This window comes from Pseudorasbora parva, chromosome 2, assembly GCF_024679245.1.
Source record: "Pseudorasbora parva isolate DD20220531a chromosome 2, ASM2467924v1, whole genome shotgun sequence".
NCBI classification, from domain to species: Eukaryota; Metazoa; Chordata; class Actinopteri; order Cypriniformes; family Gobionidae; genus Pseudorasbora; species Pseudorasbora parva.
In genome coordinates this window covers 21,326,477-21,345,842 of record NC_090173.1, presented here as the reverse complement: position 1 = coordinate 21,345,842, position 19,366 = coordinate 21,326,477, and the positions used below count along the sequence as shown (strand labels likewise).

At 38.3% G+C, this 19,366-nt stretch overlaps 1 protein-coding gene across 1 annotated transcript; it reads left to right on the top strand.

Annotated features, from left to right (window-relative positions):
- The first annotated feature begins 7,053 nt into the window (after positions 1-7,053).
- LOC137094281 (neuronal pentraxin-2-like) lies at positions 7,054-18,073 on the top strand. Its single transcript, XM_067459801.1, has 5 exons — positions 7,054-8,035; positions 9,802-10,057; positions 10,361-10,602; positions 12,293-12,472; positions 14,869-18,073. Exons 1-5 carry the CDS (start codon positions 7,358-7,360, stop codon positions 15,100-15,102), a joined length of 1,590 nt encoding a protein of 529 aa, XP_067315902.1. The 5' UTR covers positions 7,054-7,357; the 3' UTR covers positions 15,103-18,073.
- The last annotated feature ends 1,293 nt before the right edge of the window (positions 18,074-19,366 follow it).

The window sequence follows — 19,366 nt, the reverse complement described above, 5'->3', positions numbered from 1 at the left end:
CATTTTCCTCAGCTTTCAAATGGATGTTCAACAAGTGTTGGCTTCATCCTTAAATAGGGGCCACCTGATTCACACCTGTTTCTTCACAAAATTGATGACCTCAGTGATTGAATGCCACACTGCTATTTTTTTGAACACACCCCTTTCAACTAATTCAACTAATTGCCCAATTGCACAGCCTTAAGAGCGTGCATATCATGAATGCTGGGTCTCATTTGTTTTCTGAGAATCTACTGAACCTACTGGTAACTTGTTTGCCACGTAGCAATAAAAAATATACTAAAAACCTTGATTATTCTGGTTAGTCACATTGTACTGCTATTATTTTGAACAAGACTGTATATAAAAGTCAGCTGGTGTGTACATTCAGTTGACAGGTGAGATGATGAGTGTTTTTTTCATCTTGTTTTTGATGGGCAAAAATATGGAAAAGGTTTCTCAGTGAAGGTCTGGTGAAAGAGTAGATATGAGATCTTGATTTCATGTCATAAAAAGAGACCAAACCTTCCTGATAATCCACAAACACTCCCACTGTCTGGGGGTTCACCCTCAGTGAGAGAGAGTAAAACTGAAGAGTCTTCAAGTACCTCATATTCGTTCTCATTCCTCAGCCATGTAGTCCAGTTGCCATCCTGAGGAGTCAGCGGGATGCTCCCTTTCCTTATGACAGACTCTGGCCACTCCTAAGGAGTCTTGTTCATCACCTGGACCTTTAAAATAAAATCTCCCTGAGGAGAATTTCTCATTTCTCAGTACAAAGTTACAATAATCAAATCTCTTTGGGTTATCTGGGACATTGTGCTCATTGTCTCCACAGCTCACTTGTTCTCCATCATCAGACAGGATGAGTCTAGGGTGAGCTGTAGGATCCAAAATCACATTAACTGTGATATGAGATTGTGATTCACATCTTCAGATTTTTATGTATTTAAATGGTTCAGAATAGAGATAAATTCTTGTATCGAAACGATAGTTTGTGAAAGTGAGAGATGCGCAAATCGTAAGTTGTACCTGAATAAGCGTATATCCTCTTAAGCACTGTGGAGACAAAGGAGAAGGAATGAATTATATATGTATTGAATCTATAGAACTATTTGTGATACCTCTTAATTCTTGAATTCGGGTGTTTCAATCAGACCCGTTGCCACAGGTGTATAAAATCAAATATTAGCCATTCAATCTGCATTTACAAAAAAAGAGCTTCTGACGAGCTCTGCAAAGTTAAGCATGACTGTGATAGGATGTGCCGCCTTTGCATTAAGTCAGTGAATTATTTGACCTCTGCTAGACATACAACTAAAAAAAGTTAAATGTACAAAAGAACTTTTATTTGTCATTTATTTGTAATTTGTGGGTGACCGGTTCAATGAATACATCCAGACACAGAACACTGAAGCTCCTCAGTCAGAGGACCACTGGAGGATGTCAGGCCTGAAAAGAGGACCGATAAAGACATGATTATGCCATTTCTGCACTCTCACAACTGAAAAATCATTCATTCACTTATTTACTCTGTTTCAGAGTTACTGACTTGATCCATACTCTGTCTCCTGGCCACACTGTTTTGGGGATTGTAGTGAAGATTCTGCCATTGCGCCAATTGTTTTAGGTATTTTCAGGAGCTTGATGTCAAAGTACACATTTTTACTGTATGAATCAGGACTGTAACAACTGTTTTTAAAAAGCAAAAAAACATGGACATTACTGAGGAATGAGCAAAAAAAAAAAAAAAGCAGTTATCTAAATAAGTGTTTTGCTATTTCTGTACCTCAAAATTAAAATTACATTGTCGTATAAATTAAATCACTGTGTGATTTTGGCCATCTGAGACAATTTTGCAAATCCCAAAAGATTCCTTTAATCATACACTCTTAAAAGTGAAGGTTCTTCAATGGTTCTTTGAGGGGATGTATATGGTTCCATGAAGAACCTTTAGCCAAAGAACCTTTTCATTACACAAATGTTTCTTTGTAGTGCAGAAAGGTTCTTTAGACTATAAAAAGGAAATAGTTCTTTAAAGAACCGTTCACAAAACAGTTCTTCAAGGAACCAAAAATGCTTCTTCTATATGGCATCACCATGAAAACCCCTGTTTGGTTCTTCCCGGCACCTTTATTTTTAAGGGTGTAGGCTAAAATCTGACGTCTTTGATCGTTAGTTTGACATGTTCACCAACAGCCGATATGACTGTTGCGATCAAATTTTACCTCAGACTAAATTTTGGCTGTGTCAGAAGATTTGGCGTACAGTTCTGCAGTGTGACACGACAACTGTCAAAAAATTGTTTTCATTTTTCAAGACAAACCTTGACCAAAATGAGAGCTAGAGATTTCTGCCATAAACTGCCATTATAATGTATTAGCCATGCAGGGCATTTTTTAATATAACTCTGATTGTATTTGTCTGAAAGATGAATGTCATACACCTATCATGGCTTGAGGGTGAGTAAATTATGGGGTATTTTCATTTTGGGGTGAACTATCCCTTTAAAGCTACTATAAGAAAGTAGCCTAATAATCTGTTACAATGACCAATGTGCCTAGCAACAAGACAAACCCTAAAACAATACGGTAGGCCTACCTAACATTAATAGCCTACTGAAGTTCTATCAGGTAATTTTAATTTCAATTGATAACTGAGATGCAAGATGTCAGCAGTTAGCCTACATGTATAAAACGAGAGAGCGGCATTGGGTTCACCTACCTAGTGCGGACTAATGTTGCCATGGATGACGTGATTGACTAATCAGATATTCCAGTCATATAAAAAGTATATTTCCTATATATTGCAATATATTAGTAAAGTGCAGGATTACATTATGTTAGTTCTGATTTTGCATTGTTTTAGCCTCTGTCCTTACAATCTGTCTCTGAGAAATTTCTCAGTGTTTTTTCTTTCTTTCCATACAACGGAAGTTAATAAATTGTTGTTTGGTTCTCATGGATCTTCTTTTGTGTTCCGCAGATAAAAGAAATTCATCAGACTCAAAGAAATGATAAGTGCACTTTCCCCTTATCCACGTGTAAACTAATTAAAGTGTCCCTTTTTAAGTGTGTTACAGGGACACTTCACCCTAAAAAATTTCAGACCTGGGTGAATTTCTTTCTTCTGGGCCCCAGAAGAAAGAAATGCACCCTGAAACATTTTATCTGAATCAGAATCTGGGGCCAATTGCACAAAACTAGGATACGGGATTAAGCCGAGATATTTTGGTGATCCTGTCTTAATTTATCCGCTAATACAGTTATCTTTCCTTAACGTTATCGTTCTTGGTGTGAGTGTGCCTTTAGGGTAGGCTATGTTTACACGACAGCAGCAGTGTACTAAATTTTGCATACAGATGACAAGATCCCGAAGATATCTCATCTTAATCCCTTATCCTAGTTTTGTGCAATAGGCTCCTGATGTACACGAAGGAAGAATGTTGCTAATCAAGCAGATCTCGGCAGCCATTGACTACCATAGTATCCCCCCTATCCCTTTAACTTGCTACTGTACGGGGGCGAGGGGGCGCTAATGTTAACTGCCCGCTAGAGGGCAGCAGTACAACACATCAAAAAGAACAACAACAACAACCTGCTACCACCCTGAAGAGGAAAAGGTAATCGCCTGACATTGTAAACGGTGAGCAGAAACTTATTTTGTGCATAATTAAGAAACGTTAGCACAGCAAAATATACTTGTCGGATCTATTAGGTTGTCTTACAAGGACTATAGCATGTCCTGTTTTGCCACTGAATGTTGTAATTCTGTGAAATGCAGTTGTCCTCTCAGGTATTTTTATATAGCCACACAGTGGCATTCTTTAATCTTTCTTACACAGCGCAGTAAGTTTTTTTCTGTTTTAGAGTGACACATTCTATTCTTGGCCTGGTGTCCCACTTTAGCTCTTAATGGAATCAGGAATAGTATTCCCTCTCCTCCCCTTCTCTAGCCTCTGCTGGGTGCTGCACATTTATTAAAGTCCCCATGAAATCAAAAAAGACCATTCTTATTTTTATAGTAATATTGCAAATGATTTCTCTATACACACAATTATTTTATTAAATTCATCTCCCTGTGCAATATTTAATCAAAACAACTTCAATCTATCTTCTCTAATGATGTGTACTGACACAAAGATTTCTGTTTAAGTGACAGAACAGGGAACATGTGGTGGTGTGGGAGAAAACATTATTGACAGACATGAGAATAATTGTGGCAGTGAGAGGAGAGGGTGACCTGATCATCTTTTCTGTTTATGTAATGGCAGTAACAGGATGAATTCATACACGTATAGAAATGCCCTGTTCACAATCCAATCAAATTTCTGCATACTCATTGGATGTGGCTTCATTATGCAATAACACCAACACAGTGCTATTTTAATCAAGTAAAAAAGAGGCTTTTTAAAGCTACTCATCTCAAATGGATAAAAGAATCCTTAAACCTGACAGTCTGTCTTCAGTCACTAAATCCAAATATTTTTTTTTAATCCAAAGTGGTCGGGAACTAGGCAAAAACAGCTAACCATCCACCATTTCTTACTTAAAGTTTGAAATAACCTAAAGCCTCACATAAAACATGATCGTTAGGGATTATTTGATATAAATCTGTGTTAATCTTCTGGCGTTGGCTTGGGTCCTTGTAGGCACGAATTTCCCATCCTCCTCAAGCGTGGTGTATGAGCGTGTGTGTGTGTGTGTGTGTGGAGGTGGATTACACATAAAAAGTTGACTCCGCAGACTTGCTGCGAAAGGATAAGGCCATGCTTATGCAGGACACTGATCTCCCCCTGTGCTCTGTGATTTCACGCTTCACTGGGGACAGTATGGGATCGGGGGGATTCCAAGGTTTCGACACTTACCTGTCCGGGATGCTCTTAAATGAGGAAGTCGTGCACATTTTTATCATAAGAAAAAATGTATTAGCCCATTGATGTTAGAAAGTCAATTCCTGAGATTGCCAGCAGCCATATAACCCTGTAGCCCAAGACTGGTTTCCCACTGAAGCTTAGCAGGGCTGAGCCTGGTCAGAACCTGGATGGGAGACCAACTGGGAAAAGTAGATTGCTGCTGATAGAGGTGTTAGTGAGGCCAGCAGGGGGCGCTCACCCTGTGGTCTGTGTGGGTCCTAAAAACCCCAGTATGGTGATTGGGACACCGTACTGTCAAAGAGCACTGTCCTTCAGATGAGACGTTAAACGGAGGTCCTGACTCTCTGGTCATTAAAAATCCCATGGCACTTCTCGTAAAGAGTAGGGGTGTAACCCCCGGTGTCCTGGTCAAATTCCATCCATTGGCTCTTACCAATCATGGCCTCCTCATAATCCCCATCCCCTAAATTGGACTTTCAACATTTTGGTTGCCATTGAAGTCTCTAATGTGGAGAAAAATCCTGGAATGTTTTCCTCAAAAAACGTAATTTTTTTTTGAATGAAGAAAAAAAAAGACACAAACACCTTGGATGAGATTGGGGTGAGTAAAATATCAGGAAATTTTCCTTTTGAAGGGAACTATTCCTTTAAATGTGCCATCTATTTTTTTGGTTTTTATAAACTTTTATTAACTATATTTCAAGATGTTACAACTGGGGCTGACAAGTACAGATTACAAGTTACCCTATTAAAATGTAATTAGTAGTGCAACTATTTCAAGCACTTTTAAAGTAATGTAACTGATTACGTTTGATCACTTTTTGATTACTTTTCTAATTTCCAGCACTGGAGTGCATTTTTTTCACTTGTCATGGTGGCAACTCTCATACAGGCTGTAGCCTAAAGTTTTCTGCGTCAATGTGGATTGATGTAATTGGCAGACGTGGTGCACTGCAAATTCATACAAGAACCAATCAAAAGCATCAGAAGAGCAACACTTTACTAAACTGTCTTTAAAGGGATAGTTCACCCAAAAATAAAAATGTGATTATCTGCTTACCCCCAGGGCATCCAAGATGTAGGTGGGTTTGTTTCATCAGTAAAACACATAAAGGAAGATTTTTAACTCCAAACGTTGCCGTATAATGCATGTCAATGGGCTTTTTTTTCTATGAAAGTTGAGAGTAAAAAGCACACAGACATACAAATCCATATTAAACCCTGCGGCTCGCGGGTCGCGGCGGCACATTGATGTCTTAAAACACGAAACAATCGTTTTTTTTTCGAGAAACCCAACAGTATTTGTGTTATTTTTTTTACCTCATCAGACGAAACTCATCTAGTATTCTCAACGCCATTACTTCCGTCAAGTAAGGTCAAAAACCTGGCAAGATCATAGATAAATATTTACATAGATACATGAAAATTTGCGTAATTAAATTGTCTGTTTTTGGTGTGCATGATGCCTCCTGTCATTAAAGGAATAGTTCACCCAAAAATTTCAATTTGATGTTAATCTGCTTACCCCCAGGACATTCAAGATGTAGGTGTGTTTGTTTCTTCAGAACACAAATGAAGATTTTTAACTCCAACCGTTGCCGTATAATGCATGTGTTTTCTATGAGAGTCAATATGAGAGTCACTATTAAAAACACATAGAAACGTATTTGTTATTTTTTTTACCTAATATAAGATGAATTTCCTCTAGTACTCCAATCGCCATTACTTCCGTTGAAGAAGGTCAAAAACCAGACGCGATCATAGATATATCTAAAAAATGTAGATGTGATAATTTAACTAGTAAATTTTCATTTGGAGACTTTTATATATATATATATTTTTTTTTTTTTATAGTGCTGTGTTCTTGTTTTTTTATGTGACGTTTGGCATAAAGCCATTAGTCTAACAATATTACACTATTTGCATATTGAATTACCCTTGCATAATATTGTATGCATATTTAATTCTTAATAAAAAATATTTAAAAAATATTTAGGCTAATAGATATTTAGGCACGTTCATTTCATATAAACATGTTGATCATATTGAATTTTGTCAATAGTTTTTTCATCCCTCTTATAGTATGGATAAAAGAGAGTAAGACATCATACTGCCCCTATTGCATCATACTTGCTTTCCTAAGCGCAGGTATTTATTTTTCCAGACTGGGCTATATGAAATGTAGCTCACATTGGTCGACCATGAGGTTGATGTTGTCTCCACCTCCCTCACATGTGCAGCCCACCCCTGATGAGGTGTAAGCTAGACCCCCACCTCTTGTTGTCCCCACGGTAATACTGAGATGGAGATATAGAGAGACGCGTCCTGCGGGTGGAAACATTACAGAAGAAAAGCTGTTGATTTCCTTGGCTAAATAATTTATTGATTCATTTAATTCATTCTAAGGTCTAAATCTCTCCGTTATCTTTTTTATTTATTTTCTTTGTTGATTTTTTTTTAACCGCCACCCTGAAGTTCATCGTTGTCATTTTGGCCGCCGGGATGGTGGCGTTTATCGGAGCGGTCATCTGCATCATCGCCGCGGTCCACAGCGGATCTCCACCGGCAGCCGCGGCCGCAGCGCAGCCCCTGGCCGACAACCAGTCACTGTCAGCGGGCGCAAACGGGAAGGCGTTTTCCTCCGGGTCCGTCGCCCGAACAGGACCGCTAGACGCTCTTCACGCTACTGATGCGACAAGCAGGGAACGCGGAGAACCGGAGACGCCAACATTCTACGGTTTAACAGGACTGGGGACCGGAGGAAGCGAACAACAGGTCACCTACAGCAGACTCATCTGCACCCCTGTCCCCGCCGGTGAGTGCAACCCGAAAAACTTTCAGCAACAAGCGGACGACCAGTCGTTATATGCGGGAGAGGACTGGGGGTACCTCCGTACCTCCGCCGAGGAGCTCCGTCAGACCGTCCTACAGCAGAAAGATGAGATCCTCACGGATCAGAGAACCATACGGGAGCTAACGGGGAAGCTTTCGGAATGCGAGAGTGGCTTGAAGGGACGGAAGGTCCCGGAACGGAGCGCAGGACTTGTGGAAGCGCGAAAAGACAATAAGGAGCAACTCATGATGCGGGACGATGCGGGATCCTCAATGCGCACGGCTCATGCGGTGGAGGAGCTGGTGCATGCCATAACTCATATGAAAGACCGCATTGAGAAACTGGAGGTAAGAATACCAGACCGTATAAGATATTTAGTCTATTCATGTGGCTGAGAATCTTTAGCCTATATAAAGATGTCGATAATAGCCTAAATAGGATGTCTGAGACTTTAAAAACGGGAAATGTAGGCCTATTGAAAATTAAGTTTAGGAAACGATTCTTTCTCTTTTTTTTTTTTTTTTTAAAGAAATGTAGATAGGCTATAGCCTAATATGTTGACTTCATATATTATTATTACTTTTACTATTTTCTAAAATAAAAACAGAAAAAACAGAAACATAAAAGTAGCCTTACTACTGTTCTTGACTAATTTATATTTTTTCTATTACTTTTTATGGTAAATAGCCTATTTGTGAAATTATATTTTTGAATCATGAATAGGCTACCCGTAGGTATCGTGCCTTTCATAATTTAGTTCAAAATATTTGTTTTTAAAAACTTAATAATAAGTCACATGAAAACAAAAATGGCTTCTTGCATGTTTGTTACGTCACACTGGCTTTGATTTGGCTGAAAAAGTAAATAAATAAATAAAAAAAGTGTATAAATAGCCTATTTTTCTAATATTTATTAGGCTATGCAAAATCATATTTATATTAGCCTATATTAAGCCTAAATAAATCGAATATGAATATTATTTAACCACATTCCTTATAGCCTATAGGCTAGGCATGCTCTTTAAATTTTTATTTTAAAAAAACATATGCTGCATTTCATTAATTTAATTAGAGATTCTTTATTCCACACACACACACACACTTTACGAACTGCCAAATGTTCCCAGTTTAACAAAAATATATACAATTTATTTAATAAAAAATAGCCTAATTAAATAAATAAACGAGCCGTAGTCGAATTATCCTGCAGCCTATACGATCAAGATTTTGATAGATGGCTGTCTGACCTGTTGATCAACGTAATTAGTATCCTATTGCAGCCTTATTTTGCAGTTTAGCACTAAACATGCAGGAATGGGTGCTGCAGTGTGATCGTAAAGTTCATCCTTCTTCCGTGAGTCCGATTGCGTTTCAGCTCACGTACGATCGCGCGCCTGTGCCGAGATTTATCGCTGTGCGCCAAGATGCGCGTCCCTGATTGGGTTTCGATGGAAGTAAAGCCGATGTGAACAACAGATTACGTCCTCATTAGGACCACATTTAGTGCATCTGATTAACCTCGATCTAACCCAGATCTGTCAGTCTGAAAATCTAGACAGCCTACTAGAAGGAGCAGGGGCAGTAGCCTAAACGGCTAATATTTTACATGAAAAAGAAAAAGAAATGATACACGGTAGTTATACCCCAGATGTTAATGTTTGAAAAGCAGCTACGCAAGGATATCATTAGCCCTGAGCAATCAGCGACTACAGCATGTGTGACAGCAGGGGAGATGTGAAACATGACACACTCACTGAAAGCATATTATGGACTCCCGCAGCTGTGAATGGCAGCTCTGCTGGTGCAGATACCTTTGAAAAGATCCCATAATGATAGAACAGGACTGAATTTTTTATTTCCATGCAAGTAGGGAAGTGCTGAAAGTTAAACATCCAACCTCTCTTACTTAAGATGTGCATTATTTTCTTTTTGTTTGATTTGATCAGAATATAAGATGCATTACCGTTTACACTTGAAAATGGGCGTAATAGGAGTAATACGTGAATTGTGAGCATCGCGTTCAGTTTTCATTGTTAGATTGACTGCGTTGTTGATAAATGAGGTTCTTAGACCATAACACACCTGGACAAAATGACTGTCTGTCTTGTTTACAGTCTGAAATGGCAGCACCAGCGTTCAATCACACAGACACAAGCTCACAGAAAGCAGCAGGTGCTGCCTCTAGCGCTGCCCGCAGGCCTGTGGCTTCTGCACAGAGACGAGTGGAGGATCTGGAAGGAGAACTGAAGAGAAAGATAAAACTGCTGGAGGAAGAGAGGAAAGCTCTGCGCAAAGAGACACAGAAACATCAGGAGCATATTGATTATGGGCTGGACACTGTGCACCAGCGGATAAGCAGCCTGGAGAAAGGTGAGGCAAAGGTCAGATTTATTGATTTAAAAATAATGATTTAACAAAAAATCTTCATACAGAGTTCGTAAGAAGCTTGTGTCATTTACTCACCCCTATGTTTTGTTCCATGACTTTATTTCTCCCGTGGAACAGGGTTATTATATTTTGTTTGGCAATATAATGGAATATTATTATATTCTCTCTCTCTCTCTCTCTCTCTCTCTCTCTCTCTCTCTCTCTCTCTCTCTCTCTCTCTCTCTCTCTCTCTCTCTCTCTCTCTCTCTCTCTCTCTCTCTCTCTCTCGTTCGATTTTTTTCACAGGTGTCTCTGAGAACAAGTTTCCAGAGGGTTACAGGCTTTCGTTCCCTGTACGGAGCACTTCCATGTATGCTATCATAAAGAAGGAAATCCCTGTCCTAACGGCTTTGACTGTCTGCATGTGGCTCAAACCAGCAAAGAACGTCTTGGGAACAACAGTTTCTTATGCTGTTTCTGACCAGAGCCACGAGTTTGTGCTTCAGCAGTTGGTTCATGGGCCCATTGAGCTCATCATTAATAATGAGGTAGCGCATCACAGCATGAAGTGTGACAGATGGGGATGGGAAGTGTAAAGAATTTAACGATTCTGATTTTGGTTCCTTAAACAACTTCTTCAGTGGCATTGAATCAGTAGAGCTGTTAACTCTGTATTTTGAATATGGTTTACCTTCCGCATCAGTATGAATGTACCTAACTGGTGCGAACGTCTTAAAGTGTAAGTTCACCCAAAAATGAAAATTCTCTCATTAATTTCTTACCCTATTGTTGTTTGACACCCCTAAGTCCTCCGTTCATCTTCTGAACACATATGAAGATATTTTTGTTGAAATGCGATGGCTCAGAAAGGCCTTCATTGACACCAATGTCATTTCCTCTCTCAAGACCCATAAAAGGCACTAAAGACGTCGATACAAAGCCCATCTCACTACAGTGGCTCTACAATCATTTTATGATGACACGAGAATAGTTTTGTGTGCAAAAAAACTAAATAATGACTTATGTAGAGATGGGCCGATTTCAAAACAAAGCCTCGAACCGTTATGAATCAGTGTATCGATTCATTAGCCCGACAAGCCAGACCCACATCAAGATGTTTGGTCTGGAAACTCACCATAGACAGGGCTCAATCCGAGGGGCGGGATAAACGGTTGTCTTTCAAACTCCCTCTGCACGCGATAGGATAGCGCTACACCAACCAGAGCAACGAAGGTGAAGCAGAGCTTGTTGATAGATTAAACATTCACCGTATCAGGTCGGCTAAACTCCGAACACATCTTCCCTTTTTAAGAATGACTTCCGTGCCGTTCTTTGTTCTTTTCTCAGAGAAAAGCTTAACTCCAAGTCTTCCAGAGTCGCGGTCAAAGCTGATTCGAAAGACCACCGCCGTTCGCCAGTTTCTGTGTTTACTAGAAGCACGCAAACGCAACTCGGCCGTCGTTATTATGGCCCCACCCGCCGACTCTATACACGATGTGATTGGCCCGTCCAGATTGTGAGGAATACAGCTCAGAAGGGTATTGAGAGTTCCTAGATGACACTTGCAGGCAGATGAAATTTGCTGCCACTAGGGTGCGTCTAGATTTCTAGGCTATCGATTCATGATCGTGTGTCAGACTGCTGAAATCATGTGACTTTGGCAATCTGAATCATGAATCGATTCACTGATTCATAATGGTTTGAATCTTTGTTTTGAAATCGGCCCATCTCTATACAAGTCATTATTTACGGGGGTTTTCTGCGCACAAAAACTATTCTTGTCGCTTCATAAAATGATTGTAGAGCCACTGTAGTGAGATGGGCTTTGTGAGATTGAGATTGGGCTAGTGAGATGGTATTTGTGTTCTGAAGATGAGCGGAGATCTTACAGGTGTCGAAAGTTATTAGGGTAAGAAATTATTGACAGAATTTTTGGGTGAACTAACATTTTAAACAAGCAAAGGAATAGCAGTGCAGTGGAATACAAAGAGGGTTTTGTTTAAATGGCCTAAAAGATGAACAGATGCTTAGAATGACCTCTGAATGCTCTTACTGAATGTTAAAGCTATTGGATTGTTTTGCCCGTGTTCAGCAGTGTGTTTTTCAGGGATGTAACAGTGGACAGTAAGATAATCTCTCGGGCTTTCAGGCTGGTCTCAATTATCCAAGCTCATGGACCACAGGATCAGTCTTTGGATTGTAATTTGGAATCTTTTTTGGGGATTCTCCATCCTTTAGGTGGCGCTGTTATCTCTCAACTTAACAGTGGGCAGATGGCAGCATATGTGTGTGAGCTGGAACCGGAGAGCTGGAGTGTGGCATGCCTACCTAGGGGGCAAGTTAAAGAGTGAAGGAAGTGACCTGGCAACCTATCACAGCATCCGACGGGGAGGAACTCTCATACTTGGCCAAGAACAGGTACGTCAGACTTTGGCTGTTGGAACTGGTTGCCAGACGGTGGTAGGTCAATATGAGCAGCATTTGGTATTCATACAGCATGTACTGTAAAAGTCAACATGAACACAATGTTTGTTTAACCTTTTCCTGCCCTCTTCATCCCTCTTTCATTAAACTCCAGCACACTTATCCTTTCATTAGATGCAGTAGGGCTTAAAGTCATCCTTTGCTCCATGCTGTAGTCTGAGGCTGTGCTTTAAAGCTGTGGACTGACTGTGATAATTATAAAGAAAACCATGTTTCCATTTAGCAAGTTCATTTTTGGGAATTCTCTTAGCTGATAAAAATGGGGAGGATCTAGTATCATTGACTATTCAGAGTTTTTATCTGGGACCTTGAACACTGAAATGCTATGTCACATTTTTATGAGGCAAATCTTTTAATGCACTGAAGACACTGGAGAATGTGTGCCTTAATAAACAAAACAAAAAGTTTTACAAAAACCACACACACAAAAAAGTCCTACATCTTAGTTCCAAGATAATCAATATCTGGAAAATACCCACAACAAAGTCATATGTTTTCTGTTATTTTTTATGTTGTCTTTAAAATGGTATTCAAATAATCTGTAAAATAAGCTACAATATTTACCAGACATTTATGAATTGTATATGAAGTACACTGTAAAAAGTTGCTGCCTAAATGAAGAATTAAGTACAATCAACTAAAAAGTAATTTCAACTTACACACAGAAAAATAGGGTGTCAAAATTGCACCTTTAAGGGTACAACAGCTTGTCGCTGGGGCAGTACTCTTAAAAGGACATCTTTGTACCTTTTTTAAAAGGTGCATATTAGTACCTTTGAGTACAAATGCGTACCTTAAGGTACTACTATGAACCTTTTTGTGGTAAAAATGGTACAACGTTGTTCTTTTAAGGGTACTGCCCCAGCGACAAGCTGTTGTACCCCTAAAGGTGCAATTTTGACACCCTATTTTTCTGTGTGTACCGTAAATTACATTCAACTGACAATTAAAAAAAAATTCTTGTATAACTTAAAAAAGTTTGCTTAGAAATTGCTCAACCTTTTTTAAAGGAAGTGTATGTAAGATTTAGACCAAAACGGGTACTGCAATCACTTTCAAATGACTGTAGAGCGGTGTATGCCCTCTCCCCCTCCCCCTCCCCCTCCCCCTCCCCCTCCCCCTGACTCGACGTTGCCAGATAGTCTGCAGGATCAGCAGGAACGTTTGTAGATCTGCAGCTGTGGTAACTAGAGCAGATCTGGCAACCCGGGTGAAGAAGCACTACTGACTTCGTGATTGGTTGATAGGTGGAGGGCGGAGCTTCAGGCCAAAACACAATATGCCAACATCAACATCAGTTGAGGGCTGCAACAACAACTTTATAATGACAATATCCTGGCCGGACTACTGTTGTCAGTGATATAAGTATTTGAAATTAACATGATTTCTTAATGTCTAGTGACATATCAGGGCCATTTTATGATTAATTGAAATACATTTCTTACATACAGTTCCTTTAATGAGTTAAAGCAATGTAAAAACATATTTTGTCATAACTTATTGATATAATTTTTTACAGTGTATAGATCAGTTACCACAAAATAGGGAATAAATAAAAATATTAAGATTAATACAAATAAAAAGTTATATGATTTTTAAGGGGGAAAAAACAATAACATTTATATATATATATATATATATATATATATATATATATATATATATATATATATATATATATATATATATATATATATATATATATATATATATATATATATATATATATATTTGCAGTGATTATGTTTCATTTTATATGTTTGCCAACAGTTCTTCTAACCCTAACTGGTGGAGTGTGTAGCTTTTCATTTCTTAAACAACCATGTAGACACATCATGGCCATATGGCATATTTGATTCAAATTGTGAAAGAGTTGTTGGGAGGGAGTCATTTTCACCAGTTATGAGTCCAGACCTTATATTCATTGAAAGTCTTTGGGATGTGCTGGAGGAGACTTTACGAGATCTTGACCAATTGATGCTCCCCTTGATGGAAATAACATCACAGCATTTATTTCCATCAAGGGGTGCATCATTGTTTGGTCAAGATCTTGTATTGACAATGCAAGAGTCCAGCACTCTGTACAGTCTCCTCCAGCACATCCCAAAGACTTTCAAATAATTTAAGGTCTTCTTGCTTAAGCAATGAAAAGCTACACACTACATCAATCAGGGTTTGAAGAACTTGTCAAACATATGCTAGAAACATAATAATCACTGCAATAATGATCCAATCACAGACTCTTAATCATTTGCCTATTTAAATAAAAAAAATTGGCCATGCAGTGTGTTTTGCTGCATTGTCTGAAAATGATTTCTTGTCTCCTGCAGAGCTCAATGGGCGGTCTTCGTTTCGAGGCGTCACGGGCTATGGTGGGAGAGTTGTCTCAGTTTAATCTGTGGGACCGGCCGCTTTCACACGCAGAGCTCTCTGCTCTTGCCCACTGCAGCAAAGGATTGCTGGGTAATGTAGTCCCGTGGACCAGCCGTGAGGTTGAGGTTTTCGGAGGCGTCACCAAACAACCAGCCGAACATTGCGAGCCTCGCACCAGCGCCAGACAGTGATGGGCTCCTGAGGGTTTGTTTAAAAGGATCAGAGAGTCAAAGAAGGTGTTTCAGAAACTGAAAAGTTTAATGAGAAAACCATGCCACCATTGATTTGATGTCGATTTCAAAGCAACGTTTTTTAGTAGCGGTGTTTGCTGAAGCAAGCCTCACTATCATTACAGCTCAGGGTTAGTGATTTGAACAAACCCCTAATCCTAAGTGTTACATTTCAGTGCATAGCTCGTCCCGCACCGTTTGTGCTAAACAAGAATGATACCTCAAACTGTGCAACTTGTTGAGGAAGTGTGCTCTTATTTTTCTAAGCAAGCCAATACATTTTCACGAGGTGGATGATAAAATAAGTGCAAATATATCCTGTAGACCTATAGATAAGTTGCAGTCACATTTACTGTTGTTTGGTGAATTTTCGCGAGCGAAATACAGTCAATAGAAATCCACACGATCTGGAATTTCAGGTGAGGGTGAAAGATTTCCTTGTGCAGATTTTGCATTTCAGAGTTCAAACTGTGGATTCGCTATGTTGACCAACAGGAAGAATGCTTGGTTTAAAAATGTCTTGAGACTTCAGCTATATTTGGCTGTGCGGCCGCACCTTTACATGGATAAGCCAATTCGTACGTATTTGTACGAGGTAGCTAATTCATACATATTCACTCGTATATACGATTTGTCTACACCGCACACTGTAAAAAAAAATTTGGTTGTTTTTTGTTGGTTTAACTTAAAAAAGTAAGTAAACTGGTTGCCTTAAAATTTTAAGTTTATTGAAATTAAAAATTTGAGTTGATACAATGAAGGAAATTTGTTTAATAAATAGAAACTCAAAATATTTTTGTATCTGAACCACATAAAAAATTTGATAAATCATGAAAATATAACTATTTGGCATGTTTCACTGCGTCATCAGATATAAAACATACACAATTACCCAATATTCTTACAAAATCTTTTAATAATATTTTAATAAATGTTGTCGAATCTCAAAACAATTGTCATTGTATTAACTCAAAATTTTAATTTCAATGAACTCAAAATTTTAAGGCAACCAGGTAACTTTTTTTCTAAATAATTTTTTACAGTGCAGTGACGGGTAGGTTTAGGGGTGGGGTTAGGGTGAGGTCATATGAAATCATAATTGGGCGACTAGCAAAATACATCTGATTGACCAAAATCTTATGAGTGAGGTTGCACAAATTCGTACGAGTTAGCCGCCTCGTAAAATACGAATTGCCATGAGATCGGGTTGTTATATTATATCCAGTATCATAGGCTCTTTACCACCTACCAATTCCCTAGCAATAGCAATCACCCAAGCAATATATTATATTAAAGACCATTTTGAATACATTAGCAACCACATAGCAATGTCTTTGCAACAACCCATGACACTTTAGCATCATGGGGGCGGGTTTTGCATGAGAAAGTATCACTTTTTTAAAAATGATTCACATTTTTTACTAGTTATACCTTGTTGAACATCTGAGTGCCAAACATAATTTGATGTGGGATCTTCAGTCTCAGCGGTGATGAAAGGACTTATTTTTTACCACAGTTCAAAGCAAATGTTTGCATACTCTTTCAGATTTGTTGTTATTTATACAGTGTAACCTATTTGATTGAAATTAGTGTTGAAGGGAAAAAACACTTAAACACCTGGGAATTTGTTTGCTTTTACTCTGCAGTTTTTTATACAGTTTTTTTTTATATGTTTGATCTATTCAAGTTTCTTTTTTTTAGATGTTTTTGAATCACACTGTTTCTATGGTGATCACACCAACAGACTGAATCCTATTGGTCAGGGCAGTCCTGGTTGAATTCTCCTCCATTAAAAACCCTTTAACATCATCACAATCGCATCGAATTAGAAAGAATGACAGAAAAGGAGCGGTTGAAGAAGGCATTTGGCCAGATGAATGCCTCAGCAATATTTCAGCGAATAGCTATTAACCTTTAAAGCCATGGTGTTGAAACCCTTTATAATGTGGCATCTGCAATGACATGCTTTCTGAGAACTTTTTTCAGTGTTAAAAGTAATCTGCAAATATCTACAGACAAAACAAATATCTTCTCATGCTGAGAAATTAGCATATATAGCCTATATAGATTTATGCAAAAATCTACTCAACAAAATTATATTTGTAAACTAAGCAACAAACATTCCATATGATGAATGTATAATATTTACACCATTATATGTATATTCCACCATCTAGTTATCTCTCATCATAACTGTGACTGGATAGGCGTCTCTTGATAAAGAGCTTATGTAAATTACACCGCACATATGATATGCTTTATGTGGATTATACTCAATGTAGCCTATTGTTTATATGTAAATGCAGCAGGCTGAAAAATGCCTGTTTTGTGGCCTTGTTAAACACAAGAATGCTGTCTCAAATGCGCAATCATAAGACATACATACTGACGCACAGAACTGAGATTATTGATGTGGTTTCATTTTGTGTGTTTCAAACAGTTGTTTTATAGGCATGTGGTTTGAGATTCCATGGCCATACAATTGAACTGCACAAGGGCATCGTAATGGTTGGGAATTGTGTTTTTGAAAGTGTTTCTGCACTATATATATTTTCTTTCTACTTGCTGTTGTTAGTGCAATGCCTGTTTGTTTGCATTTCAGTGGTCATTTTGTGCCGTTCAGTTCTTTTAATGTACAAGAACCAGCTTTGAATTGTATTCAGAACGAGTGGTTTACAAATGATTGTTTAATACTGTTACCTTTTCTTGAATAAATTTGTTTGTGACTGAAGAAACATCTTGGAAGTTGAGTGTGAAGATCTCTCTTTTTGCTTGAACATTTTTCTACACTCTGAGGATTTACTTATTTACATTTTTCAAATACTCTATTGTTATGTTCATTTCTTGAATTCTGTCTTTGTCTGTGTTGAAACTGAGATCAAATGAGTTAATATCTAAGATGACAATGAGAATTAAAATATAGTACAATGAACACCTGTGTTCTCTTTCATTTCTCTCTCTAGGTGTTGTTTTTTGATCAGTTTGTTTATTACAAAAGCAGGGGATGCACAAATATTCACGATGTGAGAGAATGTAAAATGTTCTTTGAGAGGGCGATTCACTATTTCTGTTTATTAGTCCCATTCATCCATTACAGATTGAAAATGTATATTTGTACACATGCATAGCATGAGGGTATGGTTAAAGGTGCACAACCAGTATGTAATATTTTGCAGTAAAATATGCAAAAACCACCAGGTCAGTGTTATATATTTTGTGCAGTTGAGTTCTTACAATATCCCAAATGTTTCCATCTATTTATAAATTGTGCGAAAATTTATATTTTAACCAAGGAGCCAGGATGTCTCTTGTCAATTGCGTCATATCTGCGTTACCCTCAGTTTCTGGTTTTATTTGGCCTAAAACACTTTTGTTATTTGTGCAACAAGTGTCACAGCAGCCATTGAGCGAATGCACAGAGTAACGTCAAAACATAATTTTAAACACACTTAAATGCATCTAAAATGATTAACAGAGCTGCGTTACCTCATACTCATTACCAGAAAAGCGGCAATAGCGCCGGCAACTGTGGCATAATAAAAGTCCCGCTGCTCGCGAGCTGTGTGTTGCATAACAATCGCGCCAGCGGCCTTGCTCAGCTCCTCAACACTTGGTCCTGCTCTGCTTCACACTACAGTAACGTTTATAATAACATCCATCAACATGATTGCTGCCAGAGTCCTATCCTGATTCTTTTCCACCGGCTGTGAGGTGAAGACCACATGTCCCAAGATTCTGAGCTCAAACTTGGCGTCATCAAACTACACCTTTGTTTGGAATAGGCGCTCTCTAGCGGACGGAAAAATGACATAGTCCAGCTTTAACACCGTTTTTGACTGAAAACATTTTATGCATTTTGGCCTTTTATTTAAACCTACATGACAATAATGTTTTGGGCGCCTGAAAATGCAAGCTATTAAAAAGTGTAAGGTTTAGAAGATGACGCCTTAACTGTCTTCATGTAAACAACAAAAACATGAATTTGTCAAAACATGAAGTAACGCCATAAAAAAAGTTTAACATTTCTTATTTTAATGAGCTAAAACAAAGTAAAAACACATTTTTTACAGTGTACCAAAACCTTTACTAAGTTTTGTACCATTCCAATCAATTAAAGAACCACTGAGAAAACTTCCTTTTGTAGCTAATTTCATTTTTATGAAATTAACTTTAAATATGAGTATTATCCTACCGTGTTAAGCTGGGAATCTCCGATTCAGTTTGC